This window comes from Sus scrofa, chromosome 13 (genome assembly GCF_000003025.6).
Source record: "Sus scrofa isolate TJ Tabasco breed Duroc chromosome 13, Sscrofa11.1, whole genome shotgun sequence".
NCBI classification, from domain to species: Eukaryota; Metazoa; Chordata; class Mammalia; order Artiodactyla; family Suidae; genus Sus; species Sus scrofa.
In genome coordinates, this window is record NC_010455.5 from 151,768,691 (window position 1) to 151,786,841 (window position 18,151).

The 18,151-nt window shown below is 36.5% G+C and overlaps 1 protein-coding gene across 26 annotated transcripts in view; it reads right to left on the bottom strand.

Moving 5' to 3' along the window:
* Positions 1–18,151, bottom strand: part of BBX (BBX, HMG-box containing) — a 286,716-nt gene that overhangs the window by 50,315 nt on the left and 218,250 nt on the right. For 23 of the 26 annotated variants that reach the window (XM_021070469.1, XM_021070466.1, XM_021070457.1 and 20 more), the window contains 3 exons: positions 13,244–13,324; positions 9,927–10,001; positions 2,489–2,569 (listed from right to left, as the gene is read on the bottom strand). In XM_021070469.1, coding sequence (XP_020926128.1) covers positions 2,489–2,569; positions 9,927–10,001; positions 13,244–13,324 — 237 coding nt within the window. The remainder of the gene's footprint in view (positions 1–2,488; positions 2,570–9,926; positions 10,002–13,243; positions 13,325–18,151) is intronic. The other 3 variants (XM_021070468.1, XM_021070480.1, XM_021070481.1) reach the window with 1 other exon arrangement.

Below are 18,151 nucleotides of genomic sequence, written 5' to 3' on the forward strand. Positions count from 1 at the left end.
TCCTGAGGATTTCAGGCAACAGCACCAATTCGGGGCCACAGAAAAAAATCCTCTTCAATACCCTGTTATAGATATTTAAGGAGGTACCCAAAATAATTAAATATTATATTTTGTTCAAGGAAAATGAACATCGGATACACAATAAAAAATAACTGAGGAAGAATATTTCTACTGGTGATTATTTGGAGATGCTGATTAATCCATTGTGCACATATTTATGCTTAATTAGAAACTGGGAAGGCTTTAGGATGTTATTCTAAAACACACTCTATTAGCATTACAGCATCATATTCATGTGGTACAAATAGTGTGAGAAGATCTTCTTGGTAAGTTATTTTTTAGCTACCCTGTTTCATCCAAAGCATATATTTTTACTCAGATGTTATAAGAAACTGAGTCTGAGTCTAAGTTGATTTGCTATAATTGGAATAGGCTTATTGCAGTCATTTTACCCCTTTAAATTATGATACCAAGCATTCAAACATCTGTTAAACCATAGCATCTGTTTCATATTTGGGATGCATCCCTACAAATTAAAAGACTGTTCTTTTTAATGAGCTCTGATTTAATGGGGAATCCTTTTTTTTTTTAATGACTGTTATGCCAAAGAAAGAAAATGAGAAGAAAAATTCATCTCTCTAGCACCCTCCACAGCAAAGCACCTCTAAAGCGTATATATTTCTAATACAAAACTATTTAATAAATATATATTCATAGTGATATTCATAGTGTAGTTTTATAATTTAGTGTTACTTAATATTTAAAAGACCCTATGTATATGGCTGTATATGTACACACGCACACACACAATACATGAGGAAACACAGACAGGGCCATATATTCACATTATTTAAGAAAATAATCACTTATTCCAAATAGATTGTCTTGCCAATCTATACTGTCCTAAAGATACTAGATAAGTTCATGACCTCATGGTCTCTCTGTTTACTTGGACATGTTTACAGCTCTACTCTAAAGGCACACTCATTGCCAGGTCTTTACCATTTTAGTTCTGTCTGGAAGAGCACCCTGCCACTGACTCACCCAGGTCTTTTTAAAACTATTCCCTGTGGTATTCAAAAGTTTTCTAGTCATTCAGAGCCCTCTATTTGAGTCTGAATTTGTCTTATACAAGAAGCATGTCAACTTCACAGCAAACAAAAATGGGTTAGTTTGTTCCACTATTTGCATGCTTTTTTACTGTTTCAGGCCTTTGTATTTTTGTATTTCTCACTTGGATCCAGCTGGACTTCAAAAGCTTAATTTAAAGATATTTACAACTTTTAAATTTTATGATACAAGCTACCATAAAATTTAGAAAATTACAAGTTGCCCCATTAAGTTCAATAATTCAAAGAATTGGGAGTTCCCATCGTGGCTCAGCAGTTAATGAACCCAACTAGCATCCAAGAGGATGCAGGTTAGATCCCTGGCCTCACTCAGTGGGTTAAGGATCCGGCATTGCCATGAGCTGTGTGTAGGGTTGCTGTGGCCGTGGCGTAGGCTGGAGGGTACAGCTCCAACTGGACTCCTAGCCTGGCAATCTCCATATGCTGCAGGTGCAACCCTAAAAAGACAAATAATAATAATAATAATTCAAAGCATTTATAAAAGAACCATATTGCTCCCCCCACCAAAAAGAAAAAAAAAACCCAGAAGGAAATGCATTGGAAGGAAGCCAGAAAAAAGGCAAAGACAGTTTCATATAGAGATTTTTTTGTTCCCATTTTGTACCTCTTGATTTGTCTCACCAAAAGAGAAAACTGCTACTCTAGAGTTCTGGTGCTAAGAGACATTTTCTCCCACATACTCCCTTAGGGCAGAGAGGTCCCAGCTTGGCAGAGAAGGCCCTGCTCCCGCCCACCCCAGCAACAACCACTCCCAGCATCTTCCTCCCCACCCATCCCCCAGGGGAGGGCTCTGCCCTCCACAGGCTTTACAAAAGCCTATTTTTATTTTGCCACAGGAACAGTAGCATTTTATACCCATGTCACCTCAAATGTACAACTGATAGATGCTACAAAACCACTCTATTATAGAAACACTTCATTTGAGTTCCTCACTGAAAAAAACAAGAACAAAAACCCAAAGTTAAAACATCAACCACCTGGTTTAAGAGTAGTGCTTTCCAGGGATTTTTATAGATGATAGAAAAGAATCAGATAAGAGGAAAATGTCCTAGGCCATTCATTCTCCTGGGTTTAGGATCCACTTACCTAACCAACCTGAGAGAGACAAAAACTGCCCTTATTTTAAAATACCATCTCTGAAAGACTTCACAGTTTCCCTGGGTAACCTTTTCCAATGCTTAATGACTTTTGCAAAATGCCACTTTCCTTAAATTACAGGTTAACCCTCTCACTGTTGAAAATAAGATACAACACACTTTATGGTCACAGGTCAGATGGTACAGTTATGGGAACACTGTTATGAGTAACTTTTTTGTAGCTTCCAGATCTTCCAGTCAGTGTATTTGTAAGACACTTGCCTCTGCCAGCTGAAAGAGTGCAGACTTTCCACAGCGTTTTACAGGTTCAGCACCACCCAACTGTGAAGTGTTTGAAGAAATCTGTATTGAAAACAATTCGCATAAAGAATATTAATCGTGATAATCAGAATTTTTGCTCCCCATCCACATTCAGAAACTTTATTTATGAGGACATCACTGCTCCCACTACCAAATAACCTTAAATCGTCATGCACGGGATTACATTTTCAAAATCAATTTTAGTAAATAACATAAAAAATAACAACAAAAACTAAGCATGGCTTGGGCGGCTGTTTGATGACAAGAGTATTATTATCTTGAGTATGCTAGGCTTTAAATTTAACTCTATAACCTTAGATCAAGTTTGCATTTCCATATAACTACCAACTTATCCACTGGCCAAATATAAGAGATTTTGTGTTATTCTGTATTTACCAAAAAGCAATTAGTTATTATATAGTTTTTAAACATATATTTGGGATCACTGTGAAAAAGACAGTGAGTATCAAGTCAGTCAACAAATATGTTTTTGAGAATCCAATATAAATGTGCTAGGCAATATGACAGGAGCTATGAGTTTTATATAAAACACTGGCACTGGCTCTGAGAGTATATTCTAAAGTACACACAAAGACTGACAGTCAGGAACACAAATCTCAGTAAGTTGTATGGTTAAGACCTTTGTGATAGCACATCAACATGGCTATAACACGACTGCATGACTTCATGCTATCCTGCAAGTTTGGTTAAATAGCAGCCAGACCCTGGTAACAATGTCCTTTCTCATTTTTTATACGAAAACTTCATTTTCAATTTCTAGGTTAACTCAGTAAAGAGCTGAGAGGGACACACATTCTGAAGGATCTTTACAAAGTATTCTTCTCCTGGAGAAATTCTGTCATCATTAGAGCTATGGTCTGAGCTTTCTATATTCTTCATGAGTCTGAATTCTTCCTCAGTTAAAACAGGGGTATTTCTCAGCTCAGTTTAGGAAGCAATGTTGCCTTGTGACTACATCCTTACAGGTGACCCCAAGTCCCACAGGGAATTCTACGGAGCTGTCAGCACCAGGAGACACTGGGTACTCATTGCTAAAGAAAATTCTCTCTAGAACACCTGCTGAATAAGAGGCCTTTGTAGACACAAATATTTAATAAGCTACCTGGGCCACTTAAAAGGGATTAGTTTAAGAATTAAGGAATTTTCTTCCTAGGTACTATCATTTTTAAGCATCCTTTCTTATTCATCCCAATCACTTACTTTTTTTTTTTTTTTTTTAGAAGATCAACATGGGGCTAAATCTCTTGGAAGATTTTCTATAGCTGAATTTTCTGATATATGCCTCTTCTACTTTTTCTAGACAAGGTGAATTCAACTACTAACCTTATCACTGGACTAAGAGAAGCAAACATACTTAATATAATCAGTGACTCTGAGTGACTTGAGGGAAAGAAGTAATGAAGATAAATGCCACTCCCATAAACCAAGGTTGTATAATAGAAGGACATGGCTTTTGTGTCAGACAAACACGCCTTCATTACTTTCTGCTGTGCGGACCTAAGGAAATAATTAAGACCTCATCTTCACTTTCAAAACAGAAACAATAGTACCTGCCCTCATCCTATTGTTGTGAAGATTAGATGTTACATTAGTAAGGAGTCTGGCACAGTGCTCAGCCCACATTATGCTCTCAATAAATAGTACAAATATTAGTAATGAGGGTTTATCATTATTAATACTAATAAACGTAAACTCCTTTAGTACAATTCCAAACATTAGCTACACACTGAAATTGGAACAGAATTAAAAATGGCAATGTCAGAGGATAATTATTAAATTTCATAATCTGTAGACTATTAAATGTGTCACATAATCATATGATACCCTCAAAAGAACAACAAGCAGGGCGGTGCTGCACTACAGAGCTTGACACTGTGTTCTAGCTCTTCCACTGGCTCCCTCTGCTGTCGCTTTTGTTGCTGTAGGTTTATGCTCCCTGATGCTGTGTGTGTGTTCACTACCTTGCAGCCTATGCTGAATGGCACACCAGAGCCTCAGTGAAGAACTCCTGACCGCCTGGATGCACCTGCCAGCTGAGTTAACTGTGCAGCTGTCTGAGTGGAGGTTTGAGCATGGTTTCTTGCCTTGCAAAAGAAACCACTACCAAATGTTTAGCAAGAACTATTTCCCTTATCACTCATGGGAGGATTTTTACCTATCTATAGGTACAAGGCAGTATTTTAAATGCTCAAGGTTGCTGGAAGACTGTTTTCCAAAGAAGTCTGTTGGGGGGAGGGTCAAGGTATTTTAGCAGTCCAACATTTCCAGAACCAACTAACAATAAAATTTTCATGGAATGACTTGGCGGTAAGATACACTTTCTGAAAATGTCTTTTGCCTTTGATTTGGGAGGAGGGGACACTGAACATACATTACCATCTACGGCTCAAGCCTTCTCTTGACCTCTCTGCAGCAGTAGGTATGGCTGCCCTTGCTTTTTGAGAGTTTCTCTGGATTTTCAACACTGCAGAGTCCTTGTTTTCCTCCTACCTCTCAGGCCACTCCTATGATCTTTGTTGGCTCTACTTTTTACAGTGAGCCCTTAAATGTTTTTCCTCAGACCACTGTCTTAGGGACCTCTTTCATTTTTACACTTTACCTCTCAGTAATCTCATTTATTCTGATGGCTCCTATTATAAGCATAGCTTGTATAATGTGGATTTGTTACACCATTGTTCATTTCCCCGGTTTTTCTTCTTTTCTATTTAAGTGACAAACACATCCTTTTAAGTAAGAACAATATAGCTAATCAACGTTTTTTCAATGATTGGTCAGCTACTGGAGGAAGGTGCGTGTTAGGTTACACTCCTGGGTAGGGGCACCAGTGGCCATACCACATAGTATGTTCCTGACTCTGCTTTTTATTTCCCTCAAATTGGATGATGCCTGCCAATCTGGTGGCCCCACTGTAGCCTCTCCTTTAGCTATTATGTAATGTCCTGACAAACAGGATGGGTGTTAAAAGGACATGACACATAGCAAAAGTGCCAAGAAAAATGATCACCCTGGATGCTAAACTGCTAATTTAATAGCTGCCTGAGGTAGGGAAGTACACCAAGGAAAGAGGTAGTAAGGAACAAAAGCAAATTAGCTAGAAGCCTTCTGTAATTATCAGGAGTATCATAAACACTGTAGTCTGGGAGGAAATGACCAATAATTGTAGAATGAATAAATGAATCAAAGAACAAATGAACAATATGAGATGACTGGTATTTTTTACCTTAAAAGAAATATTAACACTTCCAATAAAACATGTAAGACTTTCATACCGATGAGCTATATAGTGTGAGTATATGGAGCCGGTGTCAAGTGTAATATTCCATAACATACTGAGCATTCCATCATGAAAATGAATGCTTTAAATCTGTACCTATTGCTTATATCCAGTTGTGACAATACCTTGGTGGGATTATAGCTGTATTTATACCGGCAACGTAAATACTTTCTAAGCAAAGTTTTAACGTTCAAATCTATCTGTCTACATTGTCCAGATTAGCTCCCTGTCTTCAAAATAAGTATGTAATTTTTCAATGCAAAGATATCCCCTCAGTGTAAGAGTTGGCCACATAACAGAGAAGAGGGTATGTGGACCAGTCAGAGCTTGTTAAATAATGGAAGACAACAGCTCCCTTCTGGCATTACGTTTGGTCATTAGTCTTCAGTAAACCAGATCTAAACAGTGACGGATGTGTCACTCTACCTGTAAACAACGAAAAATGCAGATAGGAAACTCATTTTGACCAACTTAATGGATCAGAGCCTGGAAACAGAGTGATGACTCTTCAGATGGGCCAAGCTGAATCTAGATGAATTATTAGCATCAATATGGAAGGGGAGATAGGCTGAAATGCAGGGAAAACAGGCTCTGCACTCTGTATTTCCTTCTAGATCTTATAAAGCAGATACATCTTTCTCCCTTTCAATGTAAACATCTATGAGGAACCTATAAACAAAGTGTTCTTTATTTCATGTGGTTTACTTCAATGGGTTTTAAAATTATCAGATTTCATTAATAAGGAAAGATATTCTTCTCAGCTTGCAAGACAGAGACCCGGGACTAGATGTTGGAAAAAAAAACAACAAAAAAATCAACTTAAATGCCCAGGGCTTACTGCTTTTTAAAGTGTGTTTCTGGGATAATTGTATTACATGATAAATGACCAATAGCTAATCTCTTACTAGAGTTATAAACATCTGCAAATGAAATTAACACGAATGGCCTCTAAGAATTTTGCAAGCCTGATCTTAAAATATTACAAAGCTAGACATGTTTAAAGAGTAAATTGTTTCCTAAATTATATAAACACCTACTTTTCTCTAAGTGTACTGTAATAGGACTAAGAATTTCTCTGAAAAGGGATGGTGGTATAAAGTGGCCCACTTGGTAAATTTCTATTATCTGCCCATCCCTTCCTTACCTCTTTCCCTGTGAGGTCCCAAAGATACTAGGAAACACCTTAACAATGCTGATTTAATAACTTGTAAAAATTACAAACCGTTGAGCAGTGATCTCAAACTGTAGTTCCCTAATAGGATATTTGTTGGAAGTACAAATTCTCAGGCCCCACTCCAGACTTGGTCATAAATAAGAAACTCTGGGGGTGGGGTTCAGCAATTGTGTTTGAATCAGCCTCTAAGGTGACTGATGTATTTTAAAGTTTGAGAACCTCTGCTTTAGACTAGTTAGAACAAGAATTTCAAAAGCCTGTGTTTTCTCAAAGGTGATGGATATTTTATAAAATAATTATAAGAGCTTTAGGGATATGAGCACAGTAATTATAAACTATTCTATTTCTACTGCAATATATATGCTCATAGCAGATTTCAGTAGATAATTTTATTAGCTCATCTAGTTAGCTATTGTTTTGCTTTGAATAAACCAGCCCAGTACTGGGCTGACAATACAGTTAGATCGTTAATATGAGAGAGATTGGACCTTAGGGATCTCTTGGGTCAGCGGAGCAAAGTGATTAGAGGTCATATACCCTTGGAGAACCGAGTACTATACTTCTCTTGTATAATCACATTTAACATTGAAAATTAAACAACCAAGTATATAATAATTTAATTTGCTTAGGAACTGAAATCAACCTATGCAAACATAACTAGGAAAAATAGTATATGGCATTGAGAGAGGGAATTGCTTTTGACTGTAGAGTAAAACATTTTGTTTTGGCTTTTCCATCATTAACATCATTCCATCTGTTTGTTAATGAATGATGCCTTGAAACAGCTCTGAACAAGTTTTCAAATTGATTTTTCCAAAGCTTCCTCAAATCTTATATTTGTTCCACGGTCAAAAACCAAAAACCCTCAGGAGATAAGTGCCACTGAGTAGTGGAGAGATATCTGGAAACGTCTCCCCATACAACTCCCAAAGAAGAAGAGGTTCTTCTCAAGGAAAAAAAAAACTTTCTCGTGCTTAGAGGAGTGAGTGTGCTGAGCAGCAAGGACAAATTAAAGAGAGGCACAGGACTGAACTCTACAGAATCACAGGACAGTGGCTATTACAACACCAAAGTGATTCCTCAGAGCTGCCTGGGGCTTCGGGGGTTCTTAATAAATCTGATGATGATAGTGCTTAAGTAACAACCATACTCTGAATGGCAATAGCTATTAGAAAGGCATCCACTGAGATATCCCATACAAACACTTTTAATTAAGTTGAGATCCTTTGGTAAATAATGCATAAGTAAATATCAGGTGTGTCAAAGACAAGCCACCACCTTTCTAACATTCATGCTACAGAGTGTAGAACTTAATCAAACAGAATAGATGGCAAATAAATTCTGAGTTGAAGGAAGTATTTCTTAAAAGTTGGATGGGTTTGGCTCAGGTACTGACATTAAAAATAAATTTATAGCCATCATGCCAAAATTCTTTTTTAACCTTTGAAAAAATTATTAGTATCAAGTAAATGGATGTCAATGACTGGAGCAAAGCAAGGAAATATTAAACAAAACTATTCCCCAGACAGTGAAAATAACAGCCTGTTTATCATAATGAAAAATTATGATAAAATCTTAATTTATTCAGATTCATCAAGCAAATTGTTCTTCATGAAATGATACCATTATATGGTATTTTTGTTATCAGTCTTAGAGAACAGCCCTCAACAACTAAAGCAAATAGTGTGGCAGAGAAACCTAACAGATAAGTAGGCCAACTGGTGGGATCAAGTCACAGTGGTTGACACAAATGTCCTAAGAAGCAGCAGCATTTTTTTCTTTTTTTACTGTAAGATCTAAAAGTAATTTTTTCTCATTTTTAAAGAAAGATGCTGGATTTTCTCCTGCCAGAAGGATATCATTTTACATTTCATTTATGCATCACTCTTTATGCAAATGAATCAAAGTCATTCAATACATCAATATTAAAGAGAATGGTTCTGCTTGTCATCTTCTCTCAACTCTATAAAAAATTGCTTAGTTTATGATATGCATTTTTGGTTGAAATTAATAAAAAGGAAAATGGGGAAAGACCTAAAGCAGATGACATTCTATTTTTGCAAATGGGATATATTTTATTATTTGTCATATATATTGCTTGTAAGAAATAAGCATACGGTTGAGGCCACCAGGGCTTTTGCGGCAAAATCAACATATCAGATTTACCTCCTCATTATACCAATAAAATGCTCTCTAGTTGTGTGCTCTCTCTCTGGGTGACAAACCAAAGAAATCTGAGATCCTGCAAGAGCTGTCCTATCCTAAGCCTGGGATTAAATGTTAATAAAAATCCTAGCTGCAGCTACATCACATCCAAAGCTAAGCACTGATGATCTGACAGGTCATATTCACCCCTGCATTCACGGTAAGAGTTACTTACCTACTACAGCATCTAATTTCACTACTGGAAAAAATGTAATAAATTGGAATCCTATGGCCTTCAAGTTGACAATTTTTCCAAGCTTCTAAAATAAGTTAAAAACAAGACAAGGCGTTCCCTTGAGGCATAGTTGGTTAAGGATCTGGCATTGTCACTGCAGTGGCTCAGGTTACTACTGTGGTGTAAATCTGATCCCTGGCCTGGGAACTTCTACATGTTGTGGGTGTGGCCAAAAAAATAAAAAAAAAAACAAGGAAAAATGAAAAAAAAAATGAATTATTAGAAAGTCTCTATCACGAATGAACTCTTTAATGAATGCTTATGAAATGCGTACAAAATCTGTAGCTGATCTGTGATTATAGCAAAGGTAGCAAAAAGCAATTAAGAAGTCTGCCGTGTGTATTAAGTCAGCAATGGCAAGATGCAGGCCTTAAAGTTCACTATGTGAACTTATAAAATTCCACTCCAATATTTCCTGAGCTCAGTAAGTTTTCTGAACCCAATGTGCACTTAAAAAAAAAAAAAAAAAAAAAAAAAATGGCAGCCATACCTCTGCAAACTGAAACAAGGCTGATGCTTGACACTGTTTTGAAGGAGCATCAGGATGGGATGTACTTGAAGATATCTGAAAGGATACAAGTAACTTTTAATGCACAAGGACATTTTACCATAATAAACTAATAGATTCTACCATATATTTCCACCATAGACACTGATAAAGATTAAGACATGAGTCATCACCCTCAATCCCTTTTAGAAAAACAGTATCAATGATAAATGAAGACAAAGGCCAAGTTTCTAAAAACAGATGTGAGAAGAACAAAAAAGACTGAGTTTGGCTCATTTGCTCTATCAGGAAACCAGAAATATACCAAATAGCAGCTGAGAAGACCTGTTGAGATAAATTTCCTTACTTCAGTGCATTTTTAGAAATATTACTAAAAGCTAGAAGTTGCAAATAAAGCCAATCTTCTCTTCTCTACATCACTCCTCCCAAGCTGTTGTTCTCTGCTTAGACTCAGTTGTGAAACAGTGCTGGAGAAGCAAACAATGTGGGTCAGGATACCTGGGATTGAATCTGAGCTCTGCTACTCACCAGCTACATATCCTTGGGCAGCTGAGCTAATCTCACTGAGACTTATTTTTCCCAACTGTAAATTGATGATGATGAAGATGATAATCCCCATTTTACAGGATTATGGTGAGAAGAAAATAAGCCATAGAATACACTGCCTGGCATGGCAGCAACCTCAATAAACTGTTTACTGAATATGATTAGCATTTCTTTCTTTTATAACACCATGCTTCTTCCCATCTAACACACACACACACATACATGCATGCCCCTCAGGTTTGTGACACTGGAAAGAGGATTCTGTTACCCCATTCTTGGTTCAACTAGGAGATTTTGTTCCTATTTGGTGATTATGGTAGGCTCATTAAAAGTTTGCTCTGAGGGCCACGGGGAAATACTTCTTCAAAAATGTTCTGAGAACAAGGTCAGTTATTAATTCTGGTTTCAGAGTGAACAAAGCTTCTATCCAGCTACAAAATAAGGTGGAAATGAGTCATAAGAGCAGAAAGCATGGGCATTATTAATTCAGCCTATTCCCGGTCCCACAGAAGTCTTTTTCTTCTACTGTGCTCACCAACTCCATCAAAGGATACCCACTAAGCAACACATGAAGCTTGATCATAACTATTCAATTACAGAAATCACCTTTTCATCTTAAATTGGTTAGAAAAACAATGGATCCAGTTGGTAATACAGTATCAAAGTCATTTTTAGGAATAAGAAAGAATCAACAAGAGAGACTAATGGAATTACTGATTGTAGTTACTGCTGAAGGCATTGGGAAATTTACAATTCCTTGTATCTTTTGATTTAGACAAATAACCTTTTTTTTTTGTCTTTTGTCTTTTTAGGGCCACACCCGCAGCATATGGAGGTTCCCAGGCCAGGGGTCTAAACGGAGCTGTTGCTGTCAGCCTACGCCAGAGCCATAGCAATGCCAGATCCGAGCTACGTCTGTGACCTACACCACTGCTCACAGCAACACCAGATCCTTAACCCACTGAGCAAGGCCAGGGATCAAACCTACAACCTCATGGTTCCTAGTCAAATTCGTTTCTGCTGCACCACGATGGGAACTCCAAAATCAGCATTTTAAAATAAATATCATAAAAAGACAAAAGTCTCCCAGATCCTATTTGACAAACTAGATACATACAAAGTGTCACAAATGGCTAAGATCAAACCGAGTATTTTGAAGACATTTGAGGGTAAAATTGTAGAACTTTTCTTGGTCAAACCATAAAACCTATCCTTTCAAAAGACCACCATGTGCAAGTTGTGCCAGACTGCAGATATGAATCCACAAGGGTGTTCCCAAAATTCTGAGAATTCTAAGTGGTAGGTCTTAACTTCAGACATCACTTTTTATTCCTACCAACTCTCCATAAAAGTTAAAGAAAACAGTTTACGAAAGGAAGAAATGTCTAACTTTTGTAATATATTTCTTCAAGGATTAAATCAGACACATAACAAAACACCATATAAATTTTTGAAAAGCATCTCACAACTTTCTAAACAGGAGGATGTTTCTACAAATTAAGTGGGATAAAGGAGATACTGACAAGAATAGGGAGCTCTTGAAGAAATATTAGGTTAGGGTCAGGTATCTTCTGGGGATAGTTGATTTGCTAAAGTTCCCCAAAATGCACATATGTCAATACACCCAAAATTTAATTTGAAACTTGAGAGATTTCACTAGATCTTTAGGGGACTGGGGACCACTGGTGAAGTACCTCCACTTTCAAAGTTGCGAACAGTATTATTTAATACGTCTATGCTGTTGAAAAGGGAATGTACATTGAATCCTCTAATAAATTCTTGATGAGACAATATACAAAACAATTGGAATTCATGGCACATCTCACAGAGAACAGAAAGTGACAGATAAGGGGTATTATGTGAACAAATATATTATTACATTCTGGTGATATCAGCAAGGAATTTAGGTACATTATAAACAGTGTCATACAAGCAATGACCTAACATGCCAGTATGAAAAGTAACCCTGCCAAAGGAATGTTGAGAACAACCAGGAAAGGACACTAGAGGGGAAAAAAGCCTGAAACTAAAAACATGCTCTCCTTCTACAAAACTATAATGTAATGGGCAAACATTAGGAAGAATGACAGTGTGGAAGAAGGTCTATTGAAAGGCAATTCAAATGATCAGAGGAAGACCAAGTGCTTTCAAGTTTAGTAAAAATGAATCAATGATGGCTCCATATTGAGTTCTAGGGTAAATGCAGATACTATGGGAAGCAGTTTTAACCTTTAAACTTGATGTCAAAGATAATGTGCTTTCTACGTCATCTCTGACTACGTTAGAAACACACGGAGCTAAACAGGTTTGACAAAAGACTTAAGACTAAAAACTGCATGCTAATGTTTAGATTAAAAGTTGTACTTAAATAAAAAGGAACACCCAGCCAATAATCATGAGTTGATTCTGTCTTCTGATTTCATACCTGGTAAATTAACACCTGGAAAATGATGAAGTTCTAACAAGAATTCAATTATATTCTTAACCTTACTATTTCATGAATAAAAACTTGTGATTAGGTTTAGGTGCAATAATATTTAGCATGAATTAATAACAGGCTTCTATAAACATAAATATATTAAGAACTCTAGAGAGTTCCAAAACTACCTTTTCCAAAATTTGGTTCTATTTTCTCATTTATGGTTACTTGAGCTAAGAACACAGAGTTCTTTGTTGCTTTAAGTTACTGTCATCAGCTCAAATTTAAGCTCATGTTACAATTTCCTCATTTAGTATAAACTGTAATATATTACCTCAGCAAACTGAAATAATGGTGACTTCTGACGCAATTCAGATGATTCTGAAACATCAGGCCTACAAGTGCCAGAAGATATCTGAAATAAAAAAAGACGGTATGAGGCATTCCAGAAATAACTTCTGGAAAATAACAGAAGACAAGCCACCTGAAACATTCTTATTTGAGGAAGGAATGGTTTTGACTCCCCCAAATTTGAGGCAAGATTGTGACAGAAAGGTAGTTATATTCTGCAAAGTTTTATACAATGTTTTTATTTCATTCAACTGCTAAATAATGCCATAAATAGCAGGAAATAGGACAATGCATTTCAGAAAAATTACTATTAAAGAGAAATTTCTACAATGATGCCCATTTGATCTCTTGGCCTTCTGAAACCAAATCCAAAGAGTATCTACTTCTTCCACGTTCTGTTTCCACAATATTTCCTATCACCTGACAATATGTGAAAACACAACTGAGTTGTGATCATTAGAAACCTTTTGGGAAAACAAAACTAAGGCCACATTTTTTGTTTTCCCAGAGTTTCCATGATTTATCCAGAAGCCCAAATCTAAGTTAGTATAATTTTGCTAAGAAAAGAGAAATGAATTTTATAATATATTCCTATATGTTATTTACTCTGTTGAATAAACACTTAACAATCTACCATCTTCATTTGTCATTTTCATTATTAACAGTAGTCCCAGAAACACCACTGATTTTTTAAAAAAATTCTTGCAGTTAATGAAGTACTGTTTGCAGGATATACATTTCCTTTTTATCTCACTGTTAAAATTGGCCCATTCTTGTATTTGGGTGAAATAATCACTGAGGCAGTAGCCTGTTAGTCAAAAGTCATAGGAGTCACAGAACGTTAGAGAGGGAAAGGATTCCAGTATCCCTCTGACCTAAACCTTTTTACAGATAAATGACACCTGCCCTCCTCAACATTCAATAATCCCCTCATTCTGTACCATTATGGCCCTTAGCATTGACCACCACAAGACATAAATACGCGTTTACGGTCCATCTGCTCCCAGGGATTTTGTTTAATGAAGAATTTCATTAACTTTAATGTTAAATTGCTTGGGCACAATGTACGTACTCCAGTATTTGTGGAATTAACTAAATTAAAGTTGACAACACGTCTTCTAAATACCAAATCAGTGTGTTCCCTTCCTGCTTTCCTGAATATCAAGGTTAGAGAGTCTTAGGAATATCTTTCACTTCAGGGGAAAAATAAAAATTAAAAATACTTTTTCAAAAAATAACATGTTTCTGACAATAAAATAATCCCAGACCACTGTTGAAAATATGAAAAAAAATATACAGAAGGAAAATCATTTACAATCTTATCTCCCAAAGATAAGCACTGTTAACATTCCATGTATATTCTTTCAGTTGTGTATATAGGCAATTTTTTCCACAGAAATGGGATGTTGTATTACAGTTACAAAAATGTTCTTTTTTAATAATACATTGACTTTCCTGTGTTGCTAAGTCTTTTCCAATGTAATTTTAATAGCTGCATGTGATTACATTAGATGGTTGAATCTATGGGAAGAGCTGACAGTCACCCAGGTTATATTCTTAAAAGATGTTTCTCACTGAATCTCTTCATTAGACATTGAAGATGTGTTTCTCTAACAGTGTCACAGGCCATTGGGCAGGAGCAAGCATTTAAAATTTTAATTGTCACCTTTGGATTTGAAAGAGTAATGGCTACCTTTGTTCGATGATAAGCTCCATAGAAAAGGTGTAGAAGCTTTAATTAATTTGCCACCTGTGGTTTAGCTGCCAAAGCCTAACTCCTTTACTGTTACTTGACTATTTGACAAGCTGAATGCAAAAAAAAAAACCCAGTAGTTTTTATTTGCTTTCTAAGAATTTGAAGCCAAGGAGGCACAAAATGCACTAAAAAAAGGCCAGCAAATCCCTAAATTACTAGACACAAAATACTCCTTAACTGGAAGGAATTCTTGAACAAACTACATTTTTGTAATTTCTGAACAATAAAATAAAGTCAATTCTGTCCTGGCTTATAAAGAAATACTGTGTGCTTAGCGCTGCTAGGTATTCTGGTAAATAATTAAAATTAATTTAATTTTTTTTTTTTCTTGCTTTTTAGGGCTGCACTTGCAGCATATGGAAGTTCCCAGGCTAGGGCTCTAATCAAAGCTGTAGCTGCTGGCCTACACCACAGTCACAGCAACGTGGGATCTGAGCCACATCTGCAACCTACACCATAGCTCAAGGCAACCCCAGATCCCCAGCCCACTGAGCGAGGCCAGGGATTGAACCTGCATCCTCACAGATGCTAGTTGGATTTATTTCTGCTGCACCATAATGGAAATACCCGAAATTTAATTTTAAATTAACCTAGAACTAAATGAAAATTATGAAATGACTTTATAAAACTTTAATAATGTAGGCCACATACATAACTTCTATCTAAGGAGATATTTATCATTAAGGATATTATCATTTAGGGTAAATGATATTATACATTATATAGGGTAAATTTATATGTTATATAAAGCCTATATAACATATAATACATTTTGGGGGGGGACATGCCTGAGGTATGTGGAAGTTCCTGGACCAGGGATCAAGCCACAGTAGTGACCCACGCCACAGTGGTGACAACACCGGATCCATAATGGCTAGGCCACCAGGGAACTCCTATAATACATATTTTTATTTCTGACCCCATGATGCATGAGAGTTACCATTTATAAGATCTCTTTGGCTTAATTTGAGTTCAAATTAGCCAGAAGAAGAAAAGTCAACTTTCTTTTAAGTGCCATTATAGATAATTTGGCCATAATTACACATCCAGTCATAAAGGTTTAAAGTTAAACGGGACCTCTGCAAATCATGAGGGATGGTCTTAAATAAACGTTTCTATTTATATGGAGAATTCAGATATAAGTAATTATCAAGACATCTATAACCCTACATGCTACGTCAGTTGTGCTTTGCAATATATAAAGTCTGTGCATGCGTGTTTGTGTTCCCCATGCATCTGAGGCATCGTAGATGCACAATGAATATCTGTGGACTGACCTGACACTCTGCGTCTATGAATTCTTCATAGAATCTCAATGACCCGGTCAGGAATCACACAGTAAAGGGTGTCCAATGGTTAAAACAGCAATAACATAAACATTGAGGCAATGCATTTTACTGTAGTAGTCAATGTCTTCTTTCAAAAATCTAGTTACTCTTACTCTAAAGCACTGTGGATTTAGCCTCTATCTTCAGTGAGGTATGAAGGAAACCACCCAAAATTAGAAGTCAGATAAAGTGGCTTACTACTAAGCTATACAGTTACCTGACTCTCTAGTCCACCGAAGAAGAGAAGCAGCAAATCAGAAGGGGCCAAAGATGTGGGAAAGAAAAAGGAAGAGAGCTACAGAAGAAACAGTGCCAACAGCCAAAAGACAAGAGGAAGAGGACAGAGAAACTGTTGATACAAATGTCATATAAAGCACTGTAGTCTATTTAAAATAATAACCAAAGTACTGGGTGTAAGGTTTAATGATGTATTGTACAACATGGGGAATATAGCCAATATTTTGTAATAACTGTAAATGGAAAGTAACCTTTCAAAATAGTATAAACAATTTTGAGGGGTTCCCTCATGGCTCAGTGAATTAAGGATCCAGTATTGGCACTGCTGTGGCTTGGGTTACTGCTATGGCACAGGTTTGATCCCTGGACCCTGGAACTTTTGCATACCATGGCTTCGACCAAAAAAAGAGAGAGAGAATAAAAAATGCACAAAAAAATTTTTAAATCTCAGTTATTTAGTAAGGTGGATAATCTCAAAAGACAAAAAATTTTTTAAAAAGTAGAGCAAAGAGTCCTAAAGTTTCTCCTGAATATAGTAATTAATATTTATAACTATGATTCTAAGTTTTCAAGATAATGATAATTATAAAATATACCCTTTATTAAAAGGCAGAAATATGTGTGATACATGCTAGAAATATTTCCATCTAAAATTTTAAAATGGTAGTTCCTGTTTGTGGCTCAGCGGTAAGGAACCCAACTAGTATCCATGAGGATATGGGTTCAATCCCTGGCCTCGCTCAGTGGATTAAGGATCCTGCATTGCTGTGAGTAGTGGTGTAGGTTGCAGATGTGACTCAGATCTGGCACTGTTGTGGGTGTAGCGTAGGCTGGCAGCTGCAGCTCCAATTTGACCCTGAGCCTGGGAACTTTCATATGCTGTGATGTAGCCCTAAAAAGCAAAAAAGAAAAAGAAAAAACCTCAAAGACATGAAAAATGTACTGAGGTAGAATTCATTCTGGAGTGTTTGATAAAGAAGGCATCCAATGCAAGTGTGTATATTCGTGCATACATTGACACTTGTACATGTTTGGTAAAGAAATCTGGGATTATATCCACGTGGAAGGAAGAAGCTATTTCAAACAAAAGCCTCCTACTTAAACTATGTTATTAGAAGTTCCTAGACCTTGTCGCCTTGCGACACCACCCTGCTGTTTGTATTTACAGTATTCCAAATTATTTATTAGGTGGCGTGTGCTTTCTATGCAGAAACCTCAATTCTTCAATATCCATTCATCTGCTAGAGCAGCTATTTTCTAAATGTAACAAAATACAGAGAATCAAAGATATCTGTTCATTAATTAAGAGGAAAGAAAAAAATAATACACAGAGATTCAATAAAGAGAAGGAAAACCCCAAGAAACTGTTTCTAGAAATAGTTCCTGAAATAATCCATAAAGCCACTAGGTGTTGCTATATGCCCAATAAAGAAAACTGCTAAAAGGATTTAAAAAGCAGTTTTGTTAACCACATACGGTATTCAACTTCCCTTAAATCCAATCTTCCCTTTGATTTAGCTGTAATTTTCAATAACCAAGGAAGAGGAATGATTAGTATAATTAAGAATTA